The sequence below is a fragment of the Oncorhynchus masou genome, chromosome 29 (assembly GCF_036934945.1).
Source record: "Oncorhynchus masou masou isolate Uvic2021 chromosome 29, UVic_Omas_1.1, whole genome shotgun sequence".
NCBI classification, from domain to species: domain Eukaryota; kingdom Metazoa; phylum Chordata; class Actinopteri; order Salmoniformes; family Salmonidae; genus Oncorhynchus; species Oncorhynchus masou.
Window position 1 is genome coordinate 31,000,901 of NC_088240.1, and position 22,015 is coordinate 31,022,915.

At 44.3% G+C, this 22,015-nt stretch overlaps 1 protein-coding gene across 1 annotated transcript in view; it reads right to left on the reverse strand.

Annotated features, from left to right (window-relative positions):
- The window catches only part of LOC135519325 (integrin beta-5-like), an 85,103-nt gene that overhangs the window by 37,103 nt on the left and 25,985 nt on the right, over positions 1 to 22,015 (reverse strand). Inside the window, exons 9-10 of the mRNA XM_064944495.1 lie at positions 20,865 to 20,999; positions 1,448 to 1,877 (exon numbers count right to left, since the gene is read on the reverse strand). Of these exons, the coding sequence (XP_064800567.1) occupies positions 1,448 to 1,877; positions 20,865 to 20,999 (565 nt within the window). The remainder of the gene's footprint in view (positions 1 to 1,447; positions 1,878 to 20,864; positions 21,000 to 22,015) is intronic.

Here is a 22,015-nt window from a genome sequence, read left to right on the forward strand (position 1 = left end):
AGAAGTGTGGAGAGACTTTCATTCAGATTCATTAGGAACTCATTATAAACTGAGCCAACCATGCACAGCGAGGAGGTGTGTGTGTGAGAGTATGGGGGGCCACAGAGCATACTGGACTGTTAAGATTTAATTACTACCCCACCCCTTCCAGTTATCGTCCTACCCTAAGGGCCTACTTATGGTCAGACCAACCGACAAACAAAATGGTCCATTTTGTGTTTGTCCGCTGCTTGGTCCTGCTGACTAAACGAAACAAGGCATTTTAACTGAGTATAGACCCATGAATTGTATTTGGCAATACACACAAGGCACTGAGCAGGGCCTCTGTTACAAAGCCCCCTCTGTGGTTTGGTGGAACAGCCGTTAGCTTGGGGATGATCCAGGGGCCCTTGGCCAACATCCAGCAGGTCTCGACCCAAAACGCACAGAGGCTACTTGGACTGGACCCGATGTTCTGGGAATCCAATAGGACAGCCTGTTTAGTATGTCACTAAGTTGCTCCCAGCTAGCAACCCTGCCTGCTGCCCAGGCCAGTTCTAGAATTAATTCCTGAATCCTGCACACAGCCACCCCAACTCTCCAGGGTCCCAAAGCACCCAGAGAACACAGCTCAGCTAGAGACAGTAAAACATGAACTGCACAACAAACTAGCTCCCAGCAGCTGTTCCTGAGCACTTTACCAAAGAAGAAATTCAGAATCAAGAGACCTTTATCATAAAAAAAACACCTGAACATGTATGGTTTGGTATTAACACACACAAAAAGTACCCTTTCACACACACACACACACACACACACACACACACACACACACACACACACACACACACACACACACACACAGGGCTGTGTTCAATGTTGCACCACTAACAGGTGGCTTTTCCTCTAATAAATGCAGGTTGAGGTTTATTGTCATGAGTGATTTCCACTACACAGGCATGCTGCAAAGTAAAAATTGGCAATATCGTAAAAATTCATGAAAAAACACTAGCTTTTTAGTCATAATTTAAGGTTAGGCATTAGGCCAAGCAGTATGGTAAAGGTTAGGTTTAAAATCAATATGACTTTGTGGTAGTGCCAGCTGCCTCCAGTACATGAGTCATCTCAATAAATGCCAACCTGCCTAATAAACACAGACCAGAGTGATGTGGTAACAGACCCTGGAAACAACATCCCACCTGCTCACTACTATCATACAGCCTTGTAGATCAATAAACATTAATTGAATGCGTCACTTAGCATCAATATGACAGCACAAGCCAACTTAGACACACCCTCAATAGCGACACATCTAGGACTCGTGTTTCTGCACATGTATCAGGTACTGTACGAAGCACTACTGTGTATGTCTGAATAATTTATGATGTACACATGCAGAAGTAGAGAGGAGATCCAGCAATTTGGAGAGCGAGGTAGCGGCAGTGCTTCCTTCTCTTTGCACACCTACCGGAGCAGAGGATGCCCTTGTGTCGGGCGCAGGAGAAGTCGTCACATTCGCAGAAGGTCCCGTAGATCTTCCCAAACTCTGACTCGTAGCAGAGGCACTGGTTACAACTGCACTCCCCTCTCCCACCACAGATCTGCTTCCCCTCCGCCTCTCTACAGGCGCTCAGGTACATGCTGCCAGCCTCGCCCTCCTGGCACTCACAGCGGGCGCCCAGGTAGCCTGGGTCACAGCGGCAGGTACCACAGGTGTACTGTCCGATAGAGCTGCAGTGGCTACTGTTAGCCTGGGTCTGGTCAGTGCAGCCACAGGCACAGCGGTAGTCCACTGACACCTCCAGACGATCCTTGAAGCCCACAGGTTTGATGGTGAATCTCTGCTGGGTGCCAGGGGCAGGGCAGCCCCTAGCATCCACACTCACGTTGAAGTACACCTGGAAGAAAGAAGAACAGTACAACAGGGTTAGTATATGGACTGGAATTAGACAAATTGCCACAATTTCTCAATCAAGGAGTTTTACACAAACCTACGTCATACTCATAACTGGATTTTAAAATGGTCTCAATCTGGATCCATCACAATTACACCATCTACCTCCAGATAAACCATTTTTGCTCATATTAAGGCTTGGCTGTGATCTACATTTGACCTGACCTAAGCTGTGTTTATACATGTGGAATTATCTCAGAGAGAGAAGGCGCGAGAGAGCGCGATCAGAGGAGAGAGATCAGAGGACAGTTTGTGGCTTTGAGTCAGTAAGTTGATTAATCACAGCCAATTCAAGCAGCAGATGACACAGACAGGACCGCCACCCATTTGATTGCTCTGAGGAAGGAAGTCTGAACAAGACAGAAACTCCACCCTCCCTTTAGATTGGCCTGTCTCATCAGTTACGTTGATTGGAAGATGGTGCTGCATTGGATAGCAGATGTTTTACGGACTCCGGAATAATTCTCAAATATGTTTTTTTTTACACTGAAAAATATGTTTTACACCGTCTCCACCATAATTTGTTATGAATGAAAATAGCTTTTGGACACCAGGGACCAGACACACCAGTTGGGTGACAATTCATCTTGATGGTTGTACAGTCGTCTCAAAAAAAACTGAAGGACCTCAGCGTTACTCTGGACCCTAATCTCTCTTTTGACGAACATATCAAGACTGTTTCAAGGACAGCTCTTTTCCATCTACGTAGCATTGCAAAAATCAGAAACTTTCCGTCCAAAAATGATGCAGAAAAATTCATCCATGCTTTTGTTACTTCTAGGTTCAACTATTGCAATGCTTTACTTTCCGGCTACCCAGATAAAGCACTAAATACATTTAATTTGCATATTACTCCAGTGCTAGCCTCCCTACACTGGCTTCCTGTTAAGGCAAGGGCTGATCAAGGTTTTACTGCTAACCTACAAAGCATTACATGGGCTTGCTCCTACCTATCTTTCTGATTTGGTCCTGCCGTACACACCTACACGTACGCTACGGTCACAAGATGCAGGCCTCCTAATTGTCCCTAGAATTTCTAAGCAAACAGCTGGAGGCAGGGCCTTCTCCTATAGAGCTCCATTTTTATGGAATGGTCTGCCTACCCATGTGAGAGACGCAGACTCGGTCTCAACCTTTTAAGTCTTTACTGAAGAGTCATCTCTTCAGTGGGTCATATGATTGAGTGTAGTCTGGCCCAGGAGTGTGAAGGTGAATGGAAAGGCTCTGGAGCAACGAACCGCCCTTGCTGTCTCTGCCTGGCCGGTTCCCCTCTCTCAACTGGGATTCTCTGCCACTAACCCTATTACAGGGGCTGAGTCACTGGCTTACTGGTGCTCTTTCATGCCATCCCTAAGAGAGGTGCGTCACTTGAGTGGGTTGAGTCACTGACGTGATCTTCCTGTCTGGCTTGGTTCCCCCCCCCTTGGTTGTGCTGTGGCGGAGATCTTTGTGAGCTATACTCTGCCTTGTCTCAGGATGGTAAGTTGGTGGATGAAGATATCCCTCTAGTGATGTGGGAGCTGTGCTTTGGCAGAGTGGGTGGGGTTATATCATTCCTGTTTGGCCTTGTCCGGGGGTATCATCGGATGGGGCCACAGTGTCTCCTGACCCAGCCTCCAGTAATTATGCTGCAGTAGTTTGTGTCGGGGGGCTAGGGTCAGTTTGTTATTTCTGGAATACTTCTCCTGTCTTATCTGGTGTCCTGTGTGAATTTAAGTATGCTCTCTCTAATTTTCTCTTTCTTTCTCTCTCTCGGAGGACCTGAGCCCTCGGACCATGCCTCAGGACTACCTGGCATGACTCCTTGCTGTCCCCAGTCCACCTGGCCGTGCTGCTGCTCCAGTTTCAACTGTTCTGCCTGCGGCTATGGAACCCTGACCTGTTCACCGGACGTGCTACTTGTCCCAGACCTACTGGCTTTCAACTCTCCAGAGACCGCAGGAGCGGTAGAGATACTCCTAATTATCAGCTATGAAAAGCCAACTGACATTTACTCCTGAGGTGCTGACTTGCTGCACCCTCGACAACTACTGTGATTATTATTTGACCATTGACCAAATTTATTAACATTTGAACATCTTGGCCATGTTCTGTTATAATCTCCACCCGGCACAGCCAGAAGAGGACTGGCCACCCCTCATAGCCTGGTTCCTCTCTAGGTTTTGGCCTTTCTAGGGAGTTTTTCCTAGCCACTGTGCTTCTACACCTGCATTGCTTGCTATTTGGGGTTTTAGGCTGGGTTTCTGTACAGCACTTTGAGATATCAGCTGATTGTAACCGATGTGAAATGGCTAGCTAGTTAGCGGTGGTGCGCGATAATAGCATTTCAATTGGTGACATCACTTGCTCTGAGACCTTGAAGTAGTTGTTCCCCTTGCTCTGCAAGAATCGCGGCTTTTGTGGCACAATGGGTAACGAGGCTTCGAGGGTGACTGTTGCTTGCAGAGGGTCCCTGGTTCGAGGTGAGGTGAGGGACGGAAGCAATACTGTTACACTTACCAAGAATCCAGTGAATATTCCTGAGTGGCCGAGTTCCAGTTTTGACTTAAATCTACTTGAAAATCTATGGCAAGACCTGAAAATGGTGGTCTAGCAATGATCAACCAATTTGAACAGATCTTGAAGAATTTTTAAAGAATAATGGGCAAATATTGTACAACCCAGGTGTGTAAAGCTCTTAAAGACTTACCCAGAAAGACTCAGCTAAAATCACTGCCAAAGGTGATTCTGACATGAATTGACTTAGGGGTGTGAATACTTATGTAAATGAGATATGAGCTATAATAAAAGTGGAGTTGGCTGCTCATCTATTCATTTTCTAATATCTGATCAGACACATTTAGCATGCTGTAATGTAGCATGAATCAAGTGTATTATTTTGCTATTGACTCGCGCATAGGCAACTCGAAAAGCCCGAAGGTTGTAAAATATGAACACGAGGCTCACATCCTTTAGAAAATATAGATTGTTCCTTCATGGTATTTACAGAAAATAATAGCATAGTCCCGCCTCCCGACCAGGCGTAGAGTCTACGCCCAGGCATAGCTCATAGAAGGGCTCACGCCCAGGCATAGCTCATAGAAGGGCTCACGCCCAGGCATAGCTCATAGAAGGGCTCACGCCCAGGCATAACTCATAGAAGGGCTCACTAACAGGCATAGCTCATAGAAGGGCTCATGCCCGGGTGATGCAACAGGTATAATCTTTACGTCCACGTAGAGCATATCAAACATAGAGTTACGACCCACTTACAACCAACTGGTTCAAATCGGCCCCAGAACAGCGATCACTAACCTCGATCCATGTTATTTTTGACTGGTTATTGTTATTCACTGTATTTATTCCGTGTCACCAATTATATTTATCTTTAACTCTGCATTGTTGTAAAAAGACCCGGAAGTAAGCATGTTAATCTACATCTGTTGTTTACAAAGCATGTGACAAATAACATTTCATTTGCAGCGCATTAGTGTCCTTCTCTATAGCTTACTGCCACAGCAACCATCTCCAGTGTGTGTACATGCCGTAGATGAGGCAGTGTGTTATTCTTTGTGGTTTCACTCACTTTTGATGGGAAAATGGTGTGAATTCCTCCAGTTAAACTGATACTACCATGAATCTACAAAACTGCAATGTACAGTATATGTCAGTTGATATATCATCACCTTCCATATAACCTTTGGCGCATTGGAAAACGCTCTGAGGCAAAACATCTTTAAAACTGAATAATTCTGTCCAAAGAAAACACAAGGACCGACTTCAATAACGGCAATTAGAATACATATGAAATGTGGTTAACTTTTCAATACATAACACAGCTCTGGATGAGAGCATGGATACTTTCAACCACAAAAATATTTTAGCGAAGAGAAAAGCTAATCTGAGGCAGCTGTAGGGGTATTTCAGGAAGGATGTCCTTCCATGACGTAGGTCTGATAAGGTTCACTCTTCCACATCATTCTCCTTCTCCCAGTGGTTCTAGATGAGTGAAGAAGCGCACACACACACACATCTACAGGTAGCCTATGTGCCCTTTGGCAGTGTTGAGTCCGGAAGGGTCATTGGAGGTGGAGAGGCAGGGATGTGAGGGGGCACATGCTGTGCTTTGAAGTTTAGCTCCCAAGACTGAAGGCCATAGCCCTCTGGACTGCAGCCCCAAAGGCAAACACTCAGATGCTTGGGCCGTGTTGATGTTGGCAGCAGCTCTGCACGCAACGATCTGAGTCTTCAGGAGAGAAAAAGAGCATTGGCCTGTCACTCAGAATGCAGGACCTTTTGCTCTCTCTCTATAGGGCTCCTAGGCCATCAGTGTCTTCCATCTTCCCTTCCTCTTTCAATGAGAAGTGAACATCAACAGGCTTAGTGGTGAAGAGGTCATAGTACCACAGACCCTACTGGGTGAGCCGCTGACTAATATGAAACACTGTACAATATGAGGCAATATGAGGGTGTGGCTGTGTGTGGAGTAAACACTCATGACATCAAACTGCGTCATCTGTCCAACCCAAACCATTGATCTAGTTAGTAAGTGATGAATGTCTGTAGGTAATACAGAAACACAAGTCAAAAATAAATCAAAAACATCAATAACAAAGCTATTGTCATCCACAAGCACAGCATTGCAGAAGAACAGGACATGAACGCAGAGTTGTGGTATGTTCCTGCTGAGTACTAGATAAGCCTCCAATCAGAGTCCACAGGAAGGACGGGCCCACATAACACTTGGAAGACCTGCTTGTCTGCTATTTGCCTCTTCCACTACAGCAGCGCTCTTCCTAACGAGGTAATGAGATTTAGGAGAGTGAGTCACGAGGAACCCATCTCCTTTAACCATGTGGCTCATTAGGGAAACTAGCAACCATGAGATAAAGCTGCTGGAGTAAAAAGGCAGGGAACAAAATCCCAGGACAATTCTGCTGGGATTGTGAGAGAGGGATGGAATGGAGGAGTGGAACGGAGAGAGCAGCAGATTAATCACCAAAGTCTGTCTTGAGTCAAGTATTCAACCACTTTGTTATGGCAAGCCTAAATAAGTTCAGGATAAAACAGTTGCTTAACAAGACACATAAGTTGCATGGACTCACTTGGTGTGCAGTAATAGTGTTTAATGTAACTTTATGATTACCTCATCTCTGTACCTCACACATACAGATAATTTTAAGGTCCCTCAGTCAAGCAGTGAATTTCAAAACACAGAATCAACCAAAGACCAGGGAAGTTTTCCAACGCCTCACAAAAAAGTACACCTATCAGTAGACAAGACATTGAATATCTCTGAGCCATGTGAAGTTATTAAATTACACTTTGGATGGTGTATCAATACACCCATTCACTACAAAGATACAGGCGCACTTCCTACCTCATTTGCCGGGGAGGAAGGAAACCGCTCAGATGACGCAGATGCTACGCTACAGGACTATTTCGCACAGACTGGAATATGTTCCGGGACTCATCAAAATGGCATTGAGGAGTATACCACCTCAGTCACCGGCTTCATCAGTAAGTGCATCGACAACGTCATCCCTCACAGTAACAGTACGTACATATCCCAATCAGAAGCCATGGATTACAGGCAACATCCACACGGAGCTAAAAAGGCTAGAGCTGCCGCTTTCAAGGAGTGAGACACTACTCCGGACGCTTATAAATAATCCAGCTATTCCCTTAAACCATCAAACAGGCAAAGCATCAATACAAGACTAAGATTGAATCCTACTACACCGGTTCTGACGCTTGTCGGATGTGGCAGGGCTTGCAAACTATTACAGACTAAAGGGAAACACAGCCGCGAGCTGCCCAGTGACCCAAGTCTACAAGACGAGCTAAATCCCTTTTATGCTCGCTTCGAGGCAAGCAACACTGAAGCATGAGAGCATCAGCTATTCCGGACGACTGTGTGATCATGCTCTTCGTAGCTGATGTGAGCAAGACCTTTAAAACAGGTCAACAGTCACAAGGCCGGGGGGCCAGACAGATTACCAGGACATGTACTCAAAGCATCCACGGACCAACTGGCAAGTGTCTTCACTGACATTTTCAACCTCTCCCTGACCAAGTCTGTAATACCTACATGTTTCAAGCAGACCACCATAGTCCCTGTGCCCAAGAATGTGAAGGTAACCTACCTAAATGACTACCAACCCGTAGCACTCACGTTATTTTATTTAACCTTTAACCAGGAAGGGCTCATTGAGATTTAAAATCTATTTTTCAAGAGTGTCCTGGCCAAGATAGGCAGCACCAAGTTATTACAAAAATTACAGAAAACATGAAAAACTACGATTAATCTAGTAAAAAACATAGAATTCACAAGAGCATAACAAAATCAAAACAGCAAATTAACCTTTCTAGCAGGCGTTCCACAAGCAGAATCCCTCGACAACATTCCGCTGAAAAGGCAGCGCACGAAATTCAAAAATATGGTTTTAGAAATATGTGACTTTCACAGATTAACAGGTCCAATACAGCAAATGAAAGAAACATCTCGTTAATCTACCCATCGTGTCAGATTTCAAAAATGTTTTACAGCGAAAGCACAACATATGATTATGTTAGGTCATAGCCAAGTCAAAAAAACACAGCCATTTTCCCAGCCAAAGATAGGAGTCACAAAAAGCATAAATATAGATAAAATTAATCACGAACCTTTGATGATCATCAGATGACACTCATAGGAAATCATGTTACACAATACATGTATGTTTTGTTCAATAATGTGCATATTTATATCCAAAAATCTCAGTTTACATTGGCGCGTTACGTGCAGTAATGTTTGATTCCAAAGCATCCGGTGATTTTGCAGAAATTCTCATAATATACATTGATAAAAGATACACCTGTTATCCACAGAATTAAAGATAGACTTTTCCTTAATGCAACCGCTGTGTAAAATTTCCCAAAAACTTTACGGAAAAAGCACAATCTGAGAACGGCGCTCAGAGCCCAATCCAGCCAGAGAAATACCCGCCATTTGGGAGTCAACAGAAGTTAGAAATAACACAATAAATGTTCACTTACCTTTGATGATCTTCATCAGAAGGCACTCCCAGGAATCCCAGTTCGACAATAAATGACTGATTTGTTCCAAACAGGTCTCATGAGCCCCTCCTTTATAGTAGAATCCTCAAACCAGTTTCTAAAGACAGTTAACATCCAGTGGAAGCCGTAGGAAGTGCAACATAACCAATATCCCACAGTATCTTCAAAAGGGGTTGAGTTGAAAAACCACAAACCTCAGATAACCTGAGAAAACTCCAACCAGGAAGTGGGCTTTCGCCTGCCATATGAGTTCTGTTATACTCACAGACATCAGTGTTTTCTATCCAATACTACTAATAATATGCATATATAAGCATCTGGGACAGAGTAGGAGGCAGTTCACTCTGGGCACGCTATTCATCCAAAAGTGAAAATGCTGCCCCCTATCCCAAAAAGGTTAAAAACATTAACAGGTCAGGTCAGGGATCATTCATCAGTGATTTAAAATACCAAATCGGGACAAGTTCTTCCAGTTTAAAAGTATTTTGTAAGGCGTTCCAAGAGGATGGTGTAGAGTACATAAAAACCCCTTTTACCAAATTCAGTTCAGACATTTGGAACAGTTAGCAGGATAAAGTCCAGTGAAAGAAGAGAGTCCCCACCACATTTCTGAACAATAAAAATGCCCAAATAAAAAGGTAGTAAACCCAAAATGGCTTTGTAAACAAAAGTATGCCTGAGCCTACGAGTGACTACAAAAGGCCAGCCAACCCTGGTATACAAAGTGCAGTGGTGCATAAGGATTTTATAGTTTAAAATAAATCTCAAAGTGCCATGGTAAAGGGTGTTAATTGATCTCAAACACTGAGCGGAAGCATTCATATATAAAATATCCCCATAGTCCAGTAAAGGCATAAATGTAACTGATACTAGCCTCCTTCTGGCTTCAAAAGAAAAACAGGCCTTATTCCTATAATAAAATCCCAATTTCAGCTTAAATTCTTTTGTAAGTTGTTGAATATGCAATTTAAAAGAGGCCGTCATCAATTAAAATTACAAGATATTTACATGAGGTTACAACCTCAATCTCCTTGCCCTGACAGGTTGTAATAGGTGAAAGGTTCAGAAGTCTATTTCTTGCTTTAGAAAACACCATTAGTTTAGTCAGTATTGAGGATAAGCTTCAATTGACACAAGGTATGTTGAACAGTATAAAAAGCCGTTTGCAAGTTCTGGAAAGCTTTTGTAAGAGACGAGGCTCAACAGTATCATCAGCATAAAAATGAAGTTGTGCATTTTGGACATTTTTGTCTAAATCATTTATATAACTAGTGAATAAGAGAGGACCAAGTACAGAGCCTTGGGGCACACCATTAAAGACAGACAATTTAACAGACATGAGCCCGTCAAATTGAGTGCACTGAGTTCTATCAGGCAGATAATTAGAAAACCATGCAACTGCATGCTCTGAAAGTCCTACACTTGACAATCTCTGCCTTAGTATAGCATGATCAACTGTATCAAAAGCCTTAGAGATCAATAAAAAGTGAGACAGTGCTGTTTTTTTTATCAAGGGCTTCAGTGATATCATTTAAAACCTTCATGGCTGCTGTAATTGTGATATGCTTCTTCCTGAAGACCGATTGGTACATTGATAAAATAGAGTTAGTAAATAGCTGTTCATTCACAAGGGTTTCAAGTATTTTCACCTGGGGTGACAGCTTAGAGATTGGCCTATAATTATTTAAAAGAGTTGGATCTCTGTTAGGCATGAAGAGGTCATGGCACACAACGATGAGAGCCTATAGGGAGGTCAGAGACCTGGCAGTGTGGTGCCAGGACAACACATCACCAACAAACAATCATGGTCCAAACAGACCAATACAGTTGCGAAGAGGGCACGACAGCACCTTTTCCCCCTCAGGAGACTGAAAATATTTGGTATGGGTCCCCAGATCCTCAAAAAGTTCTGCAGCTGCACCATCGAGAGCAATGTCTGGTATGGCAACAGCTCGGCATCCGCACGTAAGGCGATTATAGAGGGTAGTGCATATTAGAGGTCAACCGATGATGATTTTTCAATGCCGATAATTGGAGGACCAAAAAAACCCGATACCGATTAATCGGACGATTTAATATTTTAAATGTATTTATTTGTAATAATGACAATTACAACAATACTGAATTAACACTTATTTTAACTTAATATAACACAATCAAATCAATTTAGCCTCAAATAAATAATGAAACATGTTAAATTTGGTTTTAATAATGCAAAAACAAAATGTTGGAGAAGAAAGTGAAAGTGCAATATGGGCCATGTAAAAAAGCTAACATTTAAGTTCCTTGCTCAGAACATGAGAATATTCCCAGGTAAGAAGTTTTAGGTTGAGGTTATTATAGGACTCTCTCTCTCTACCATTTGTATTTCATATTGACTATTGGATGCTCTTATAGGCACTTTAGTATTGCCAGTATAACAGTATAGCTTCCGTCCCTCTCCTCGCCCCTACCTGGGCTCAAACCAGGAACACGTCGACAACAGCCACCCCGAAGCAGCATTACCCATCGCTCCACAAAAGCCGCAGCCCTTGCAGAGCAAGGAGAACAACTACTCCAAGTCTCAGAGCGTGTGACGTTTGAAACGCTATTAGCGCGCACCCCGCTAACTAGCTAGCCATTTCACATCGGTTACACGAGCCTAATCTCGGGAGTTGATAGGCTTGAAGTCATAAACAGAGCTGCTGGCAAACGCACAATAGTGCTGTTTGAATGAATGCCTACGAGCCTGCTGCTGCCTACCACCGCTCAGTCAGACTGCTCTATCAAATCATAGACTTAATTATAACATAACACAGAAATACGAGCCTTAGGTCATTAAGATGGTCAAATCCGGAAACTTTAATTGCGAAAATAAAACGTTTATTCTTTCAGTGAAATACGGAACCATTCCGTATTCAATCGGGTGGCATCCATAAGTCTAAATATTCCTGTTACATTGCACAACCTTCAATGTTATGTCATAATTATGTAAAATTCTGGCAAATTCGTTTGCAACGAGCCAGGCGGCCCAAACTGTTGCATATACCCTGACTTTGCGTGCAATGAACGCAAGAGAAGTGACACAATTTCCTGAGTTTAATATTGCCTGCTAACATTCATTTCCTTTCACTAAATATGCACGTTTAAAAATATATACTTCTGTGTATTGATTTTAAGAAAGGCATTGATGTTAATGGTTAGGTACACATTGGTGCAATGACAGTGCTTTTTTCACAAATGTGGGCTATAGCGGGCTATAGCGAAGTAGGCTATGATTCAATGATAAATTAACAGGCACCGCATCGATTATAGGACAAGCTAGAACAAGCTAGAAAAACTAGTAATATCATCAACCATGTGTAGTTAACTAGTGATTGTGTTAAGATTGATTGTTTTTTATAAGATACGTTCCATTTTTAACCTTTATTTAACTAGGCCTATTTAACCTTTATTTAACTAGAATTCCGGTTCCGGTTGGAGCGAGCGGTCGCATCTACACTTCGGTCCGCAGGTAGTATAACTTTTCATTACATTTCGTTATAGTACAACGGTTTGATTTGTCTTATCTTAGCAATTTCTTCTTAGCTAGCTACATAGCCGTCTTTGTATCAACGACAATTGCATATTATCGTATTTCGTCGTCCTAACGTATCTGCCCAGCAGCTAGCTAAGCAGCTAGCTAACATCCACTGTCCACTAGCACTGTAGAAACTATTACACTCAACTGAACGACTCGATTAGCGTAGTGTCAGCTAGCTACATAGTTGTCTTCGCTGTCTTCGTATCCAAGATAATTGTGCAGTCTAGAGTGTGTAGACTTAGAGTGATTATCTTAATTTACCGAGGTTAGCTAGCCAGCTATTTGTCGTCCTTAACGTAGGAAATGCTGCTAGCTAGCTAGCCAACAGCTAGCCAACCTCTACCGAATTGAACTCCAACTACCCGGTCAACATTCCGCGTCGCTCCACAGGTAGTATCACATTTTTCATTTCACTTCATTACAGTACAACGGTTTGATTTGTTTGATCGTAGCTAGCTAGCTACATAGCCGTCTTTGTATCTAAGACAATTGTGTAGCCTAGAGCGATTTTCTAGGTTAGCTGGCCAGCTATTGTCGTTCTTCTAACGTAGCTAGCCAGCTAGCCCCCGAATAGCAGCACTGTAGTAACTATTACAGTACAACGGTTTGTTTTGTTTGATCGTAGCTAGCTAGCTACATAGCCGTCTTTGTATCTAAGACAATTGTGTAGCCTAGAGCGATTTTCTAGGTTAGCTGGCCAGCTATTGTCGTTCTTCTAACGTAGCTAGCCAGCTAGCCCCCGAATAGCAGCACTGTAGTAACTATTACAGTACAACGGTTTGTTTTGTTTGATCGTAGCTAGCTAGCTACATAGCCGTCTTTGTATCTAAGACAATTGTTTAGCCTAGAGCGATTTTCTAGGTTAGCTACATCGCAGCCACTACCAGCTAGCCTACTCCAGCAGTACTGTATCATTTCAATCATTTTAGTCATTAAGATTCTTGCTACGTAAGCTTAACTTTCTGAACATTCGAGACGTGTAGTCCACTTGTCATTCCAATCTCCTTTGCATTAGCGTAGCCTCTTCTGTACCCTGTCAACTATGTGTCTATCTATCCCTGTTCTCTCCTCTCTGCACAGACCATACAAACGCTCCACACCGCGTGCCACCCTAATCTGGTGGTCCCAGCGCGCACGACCCACGTGGAGTTCCTGGTCTCCGGTAGCCTCTGGAACTGCCGATCTGCGGCCAACAAGGCAGAGTTCATCTCAGCCTATGCCTCCCTCCAGTCCCTCGACTTCCTGGCACTGACGGAAACATGGATCACCACAGATAACACTGCTACTCCTACTGCTCTCTCTTCGTCCGCCCACGTGTTCTCGCACACCCCGAGAGCTTCTGGTCAGCGGGGTGGTGGCACCGGGATCCTCATCTCTCCCAAGTGGTCATTCTCTCTCTCCCCTTACCCATCTATCTATCGCCTCCTTTGAATTCCATGCTGTCACAGTTACCAGCCCTTTCAAGCTTAACATCCTTATCATTTATCGCCCTCCAGGTTCCTCGGAGAGTTCATCAATGAGCTTGATGCCTTGATAAGCTCCTTTCCTGAGGACGGCTCACCTCTCACAGTCCTGGGCGACTTTAACCTCCCCACGTCTACCTTTGACTCATTCCTCTCTGCCTCCTTCTTTCCACTCCTCTCCTCTTTTGACCTCACCCTCTCACCTTCCCCCTACTCACAAGGCAGGCAATACGCCGACCTCATCTTTACTAGATGCTGTTCTTCCACTAACCTCATTGCAACTCCCCTCCAAGTCTCCGACCACTACCTTGTATCCTTTTCCCTCTCGCTCTCATCCAACACTTCCCACACTGCCCCTACTCGGATGGTATCGCGCCGTCCCAACCTTCGCTCTCTCCCCGCTACTCTCTCCTCTTCCATCCTATCATCTCTTCCCTCTGCTCATACCTTCTCCAACCTTTCTCCTGATTCTGCCTCCTCAACCCTCCTCTCTTCCCTTTCTGCATCCTTTGACTCTCTATGTCCCCTATCCTCCAGGCCGGCTCGGTCCTCCCCTCCCGCTCCGTGGCTCGATGACTCATTGCGAGCTCACAGAACAGAGCTCCGGGCAGCCGAGCGGAAATGGAGGAAAACCCGCCCCCTGCGGACCTGGCATCCTTTCACTCCCTCCTCTCTACATTTTCCTCCTCTGTCTCTGCTGCTAAAGCCACTTTCTACCACTCTAAATTCCAAGCATCTGCCTCTAACCCTAGGAAGCTCTTTGCCACCTTCTCCTCCCTCCTGAATCCTCCTCCCCCTCCCCCCCTCCTCCCTCTCTGCAGATTACTTCGTCAACCATTTTGAAAAGAAGGTCGACGACATCCGATCCTCGTTTGCTAAGTCAAACGACACCGCTGGTTCTGCTCACACTGCCCTACCCTGTGCTCTGACCTCTTTCTCCCCTCTCTCTCCAGATGAAATCTCGGTTCTTGTGACGGCCGGCCGCCCAACAACCTGCCCGCTTGACCCTATCCCCTCCTCTCTTCTCCAGACCATTTCCGGGGACCTTCTCCCTTACCTCACCTCGCTCATCAACTCATCCCTGACCGCTGGCTACGTCCCTTCCGTCTTCAAGAGAGCGAGAGTTGCACCCCTTCTGAAAAAACCTACACTCGATCCCTCCGATGTCAACAACTACAGACCAGTATCCCTTCTTTCTTTTCTCTCCAAAACTCTTGAACGTGCCGTCCTTGGCCAGCTCTCCCGCTATCTCTCTCAGAATGACCTTCTTGATCCAAATCAGTCAGGTTTCAAGACTAGTCATTCAACTGAGACTGCTCTTCTCTGTATCACGGAGGCGCTCCGCACTGCTAAAGCTAACTCTCTCTCCTCTGCTCTCATCCTTCTAGACCTATCGGCTGCCTTCGATACTGTGAACCATCAGATCCTCCTCTCCACCCTCTCCGAGTTGGGCATCTCCGGCACGGCCCACGCTTGGATTGCGTCCTACCTGACAGGTCGCTCCTACCAGGTGGCGTGGCGAGAATCTGTCTCCTCGCCACGCTCTCTCACCACTGGTGTCCCCAGGGCTCTGTTCTAGGCCCTCTCCTATTCTCGCTATACACCAAGTCACTTGGCTCTGTCATAACCTCACATGGTCTCTCCTATCATTGCTACGCAGACGACACACAATTAATCTTCTCCTTTCCCCTTCTGATGACCAGGTGGCGAATCGCATCTCTGCATGTCTGGCAGACATATCAGTGTGGATGACGGATCACCACCTCAAGCTGAACCTCGGCAAGACGGAGCTGCTCTTCCTCCCGGGGAAGGACTGCCCGTTCCATGATCTCGCCATCACGGTTGACAACTCCATTGTGTCCTCCTCCCAGAGCGCTAAGAACCTTGGCGTGATCCTGGACAACACCCTGTCGTTCTCAACCAACATCATGGCGGTGGCCCGTTCCTGTAGGTTCATGCTCTACAACATCCGCAGAGTACGACCCTGCCTCACACAGGAAGCGGCGCAGGTCCTAATCCAGGCACTTGTCATCTCCCGTCTGGATTACTGCAACTCGCTGTTGGCTGGGCTCCTGCCTGTGCCATTAAACCCCTACAACTCATCCAGAACGCCGCAGCCCGTCTGGTGTTCAACCTTCCCAAGTTCTCTCACGTCACCCCGCTCCTCCGCTCTCTCCACTGGCTTCCAGTTGAAGCTCGCATCCGCTACAAGACCATGGTGCTTGCCTACGGAGCTGTGAGGGGAACGGCACCGCAGTACCTCCAGGCTCTGATCAGGCCCTACACCCAAGCAAGGGCACTGCGTTCATCCACCTCTGGCCTGCTCGCCTCCCTACCATTGAGGAAGTACAGTTCCCGCTCAGCCCAGTCAAAACTGTTCGCTGCTCTGGCCCCCAATGGTGGAACAAACTCCCTCACGACGCCAGGACAGCGGAGTCAATCACCACCTTCCGGAGACACCTGAAACCCCACCTCTTCAAGGAATACCTAGGATAGGATAAGTAATCCTTCTCACCCCCCCTTAATGATTTAGATGCACTATTGTAAAGTGGCTGTTCCACTGGATGTCAGAAGGTGAATTCACCAATTTGTAAGTTGCTCTGGATAAGAGCGTCTGCTAAATGACTTAAATGTAAAATGTAAATGTAAATGTAGGCAAGTCAGTTAAGAACAAATTCTTATTTTCATTGACAGCCTAGGAATAGTAAATGGGGCGGCAGGGTAGCCTAGTGGTTAGAGTGTTGGACTAGTAACCGAAAGGTTGCAAGTTCAAATCCCCGAGCTGACAAGGTACAAATATGTCATTTTGCCCCTGAACAGGCAGTTAACCCACTGTTCCTAGGCCGTCATTGAAAATAAGAATTTGTTCTTAACTGACTTGCCTAGTAAAATAAAGGTAAAATAAATAAATAAAAATGCTAGCTAGCACCTTGGCTCCCTGCTGCACTCGCATAACAGGTCGTCAAGCCTGCCACGCAGTCTCCTCGTGGAGTGCAATGTAATCGGCCATGAACAGTGTCCAAAAACGCCAATTACCAATTGTTATGAAAACTTGAAATCGGCCCCAATTAATCGGTCGACCTCCAGTGCATGTGGGGGAAAGCTTCCTGCCATCCAGGACCTATATACTAGGCAGTGTCAAAGGAAGGCCCCCCAAAAAATTGTCACCCAAGTCATAGACTGTCCTCTCTGCTACCACATGGCAAGCGGTACCGGAGTAGCAACTCAAGGACCAAAAGGCTCCTTAACAGCTTCTACCCCCAAGCCATAAGACTGCTGAACTATTAATCAATTGGCCAACCGGACGACTTACATTAACCCCCCCCCTTTGTTTTTACACCACTGCTACTCGCCGTTTACTATCTATGCATAGTCACTTTACCCCTACCTACATGTACAAATTACTTCAACTAACTTGTACCCCCACACATTGACTCAGTACTGGTACCCCATGTATATAGCCACGTTATTGTTATTGTGTTCCTTTTCATTTTATTTCTTACTAAGTTTATTCAGTAAATATTTTCTTAATTATTTCTTGAGGTGCATTGTTGGTTAAGGGCTTGTAGGTAAGCTTTTCACATTAAGGTCTACACCTGTTGTATTCGGCACATGTGATAATTAAAATTGGATTTGATTTCACCATGAGGCCAATGGTGACTTTAAAACAGTTTAATGGCTGTGATAGGAGAGGATGGATCAACAACATTGTAGTTACTCTACAATACTAACCTAAAGGGCAGAGTGAAAAAAAGGAAGTTTGTACAGAATAAAAATATTTTAAAAATATGCATTGTGTTTGCAACAAGGCACTAAAGTAATATAAAGAAAATGTGTCCTGACTACAAAGTCTTACATTTGACAAATCCAATACAACACATTACTGAGTACCACTCTCCATATTTGCAAGCCTAGTGGTGCTGCATCATGTTATGGGTATGCTTGCAATCGTTAAGAACTGTGGAGTTTCTCAGGATACAAAAAGGAATGGAATGGAGCTAAGAACAGGCAAAAATCCCAGAGGAAAACCTGGTTCAGTCTGCTTTCCACCAGACACTGGGAGATCAATTAATCTTTCAGCAGGACAATAACCTAAAAACACAAGGCCAAATCTACACCGGAGTAGCTTACCAAGAATACTGTGAATGTTACCGAGTGGCCGAGTTACAGTTTTGACTTAAATCTACTGCAAGACCAAGAGCTTGAAGAAGTTTGAAAAGAATACATTGGCAAATGTTGCACAATCCAGGTGTAGAAAGCTCTTACAGACTTACCCAGAAAGACTCACAGCTGTAATCGCTGCCAAAGGTGCTTCTACAAAGTATTGTCTCAGGGGTGTGGATACTTATGTAAATGAGATATCTGTATTTCAATTTCAATACATTTGCCACCATTTCTAAAAACATTCATTTTGTGATTATGGGGTGTTTGTCCATTTGGAATTCATGTTGTAACAACAGCGTGTGGAATACGTCTAGAGGTATGAATACTTTCTGAAGGCCCTGTACAGATGAGCTTCATGATTTACAGAAATTCTGTGAAAACCCACACTAAGACACAGTTCTATTAACATTGCACATATGTATATACTGTACTCTATACCATCTACTGCATCTTGCCATCTTTATGTAATACATGTATCACTAGCCACTTTAAACAATGCCACTTTTATATGTTTACATACCCTACATTACTCATCTCATATGTATATACTGTACTCGATACCATCTACTGCATCTTGCCTATGCCATTCTGTACCATCACTCATTCATATATCTTTATGCACATAGTCTTCATCCCTTTACACTTGTGTGTATAAGGTAGTTGTTGTGAAATTGTTACTCGTTGGTTATTACTGCATTGTCGGAACCAGAAGCGCAAGCATTTCACTACACTCACATTAACATCTGCTAACATCTGTATGTGACAAATAAAATTTGATTTGATTTCATGTAGCCTAATTTTGGTCAGTTAATAGTCTACACACTGATCAAGCAACATTATGGACTATACTGATGAAATTAAGATCCTACATCTGTATGGGAAATATTTAGTACTCTAAGGTTTGAGAATTTCACAGTGAAAGGAATGTGGGCTTTAGTTTGTACACTGCGTCTAAGACACCATGTCGTCTTTGTTCGTTAAATCGCCTCTGGTTTCACCAACTCTTCTTTCTCTAACTTGTGTAGTGAGGACATTGACATGCAGCATCAGGCCTCAGAGCAAGGCTGCAGCCAGAGACCCTGTGACCGACACCTGGGAACTTTCCCAATTCCTCCTCCCTCTATTCCTCGCGTCCTCTTTCCTCACCTTTTTAGGAGGACAGAAGGCCTGCAGAGAAAATACCCCGCTGCAGAACAAAAGACAGAGTTAGACCCATCACCCTGGCCAGGCAGAGATGTGATTCCCCCATTCACTACCATTATTCATTCACCCTCCATCCCCACACACCATCCTTATTTCCTACATTCAATTAAGATAAATAAGGAATCAGTGAGGGAGACACTGGGGCTTTGGGAAGAAGAATTCCACAGGGTCGGATCTCTGCGTGGTGGAGTGTACAAAGTAGCCCCTTGCTGAGCATTTCAATAGATCCTGTACAAATCCTCATTGGGGCCTGAGGATTTGAACAGTGCAGAATTCAAAGCAATTAAGATGTGCAGTGATCCCACGTCACCTGACCTTTAGAGTTTTGTTAGCTGAAACAAAGGAAGAGAAGAATACATTCCATCTAAAATGGCAAGAACATGTTGGAACACAATTAAAAAGCCAGCTAAAATATTCTTCCCCTGCCAAATTATTATCCCACCCCCATATGTAGGTCTACTCACACTAAAATGCTTTCTGCAGAGGCTACTGATGCCACATCTCCCATAGACTACTTCATCCAAAGCCATCCAAAATAGCTTATTTGGAGGGCTATTTGGAAAGCACAACTGATATCCAATTGCAGTGTTCAGAAGCCAAGAATAAGTTAAGTCAGTTCAAACTCCCACTGCTATCCCAGGAAAAGGATGACCCTTGCCTTGAGAATGGCCAGTGTCTGTCGAGACAGCCGTGTGTTGCAGAGTATGTGTTGGTTGGAGACAGGACATTCTGGAGTCTCAGAGAAGGGATGGACACCATGACTAATATTTTTCCAAAACAGACAGACAGAAGCATTTTTGCCACACCAGTGTGGTTTCTTCCAAGGGAAAGAATATGTTTGCATTATTACAGTTATGGTCTGCTCATATCAAATACATTAAGCAGGGTCAAATCTGAGTGCACACACATGTTAACTGTTAAAGAGAGTAAGCAAAGCAACAACATTGTTGTTCTCTCACTCAATCGCTCTTTTTCTCAGAGTCTAAGACATCTCCCGGCAACTGCAGTTTAATTTAATCAAACAGGAACTGCAAACTTAAGAGGATTGAAAGGTCACACTGCGCTGCCAAGTCACAACTTGCTTCCTTCAGTCAGTCATTTGCTGGCTGGGTGGATGATATCCATGATATTCCTGTCAGTGTTGCAGAGAGACATGCCACTGGGCTAACTAAGCCTTAATGCAAATATCCCATGATGCATCTGTCCACAGGCTGGAATTACATCTTGTTACAGTTGTGTTGCATCATTCACATGGTGTCCATGACATGACAGCCAGATCACCTGTAAATTAGGCAGGATGGGAAAGGTTCACTTGGTCACTATCAGGCAAAGCTGCAAACTCAAAGTCCTAAAAATCAGATTTTATAACCAACCCTAACTTTTGATAAACCAAAAAGCATATTTTCGTTTATATACATGTTCACGTTATAGCCAATTTAGACTTTATAGCTTGGCCTGATAGTGCAAATCCATAGGAAGCCAGGAGGTCTGAGAGACTCACCGTGTCTCCGATCTTGAGGTCAGCACACTTCCTGAGGCCTGGTAGGGGCTGTCCGTCCTGACACGTGGCCGTGAAGGACAGACTGAGGTCTTCAGGTTGATCCCACACGGTCAGCTCCACTTTGGACCGGATGTTCTGGAGGGAGGACACAAAAACAGACAGAGAAAGAGAGAGATTGGATGAACTCAGATTTTTTAAATTTGTAAAAAAAAATTTTTTAACTTTATTTAACCAGGCAAATCAGTTAAGAACAAATACTTATTTTCAATGACAGCCAAGGAACAGTGGGTTAACTGCCTGTTCAGGGGCAGAAAGACAGATTCAAACCTTGTCAGCTCAGGGGTTTGAACTTGCAACCTTCTGGTTACTAGTCCAACACTCTAACCACTAGGCTACCCTGCCTACATATGCCATGAACACAAAAACAGACAGACACACACTTATGAATAAGTACTTTTGACATTTGCATCAAAGTAGTAAATATGTCATTTATTTGAAAACAAGACAGATGGTCCACTGGTCAACTATCCAAACATGTCTGATCAAAGACTCCTATCAATAGATCACATGAGCATTAAAGTATGTATGTATATTAGAGCTGGCACAGAGGTTCCCTGGTGGTTTCCATACTATTTGAATGTTAAACGCTTCCAGTACCCCTGGCACTGGATCCACTCAGAACCACCACAACTCAGCATTTTAGAATGAAACCAGCCTGTTATTTAATCTGTTAGCAGGCAGGGTGGAGAACAGAGAAAAAGATAGTTGGAAAGAGCGTAAAATGTCTTGGTTAAGCAATATTTATACAGGTCATTCTGTCTTTTGTAAACTTCCCCCAAACCCGCAGTGGTTCGTGTTAGCATGGATGGATGTGGAGCGCGTGCGTGCGTGTGTCATAGCGTGCCTTTGCTGCTACATGCCAGCCTTATCTGTACTTTATGTGCGTGTTAACTCCAGCGCATAAAAGCTATTGAACTGTGGAAGGGGGTAATCAGAATCATGCCCGACTGACAGATACCCATGATTGATCTATGCCCCGTTTTGGCCTGTACTGGAGAAAGAACACAACAAAAATGTGTTGAAATAACTAAAAATCTTTCTTGTGTTCAAACTTCACAATACTCAAAAAAGATACACTTATGAGAGGAACC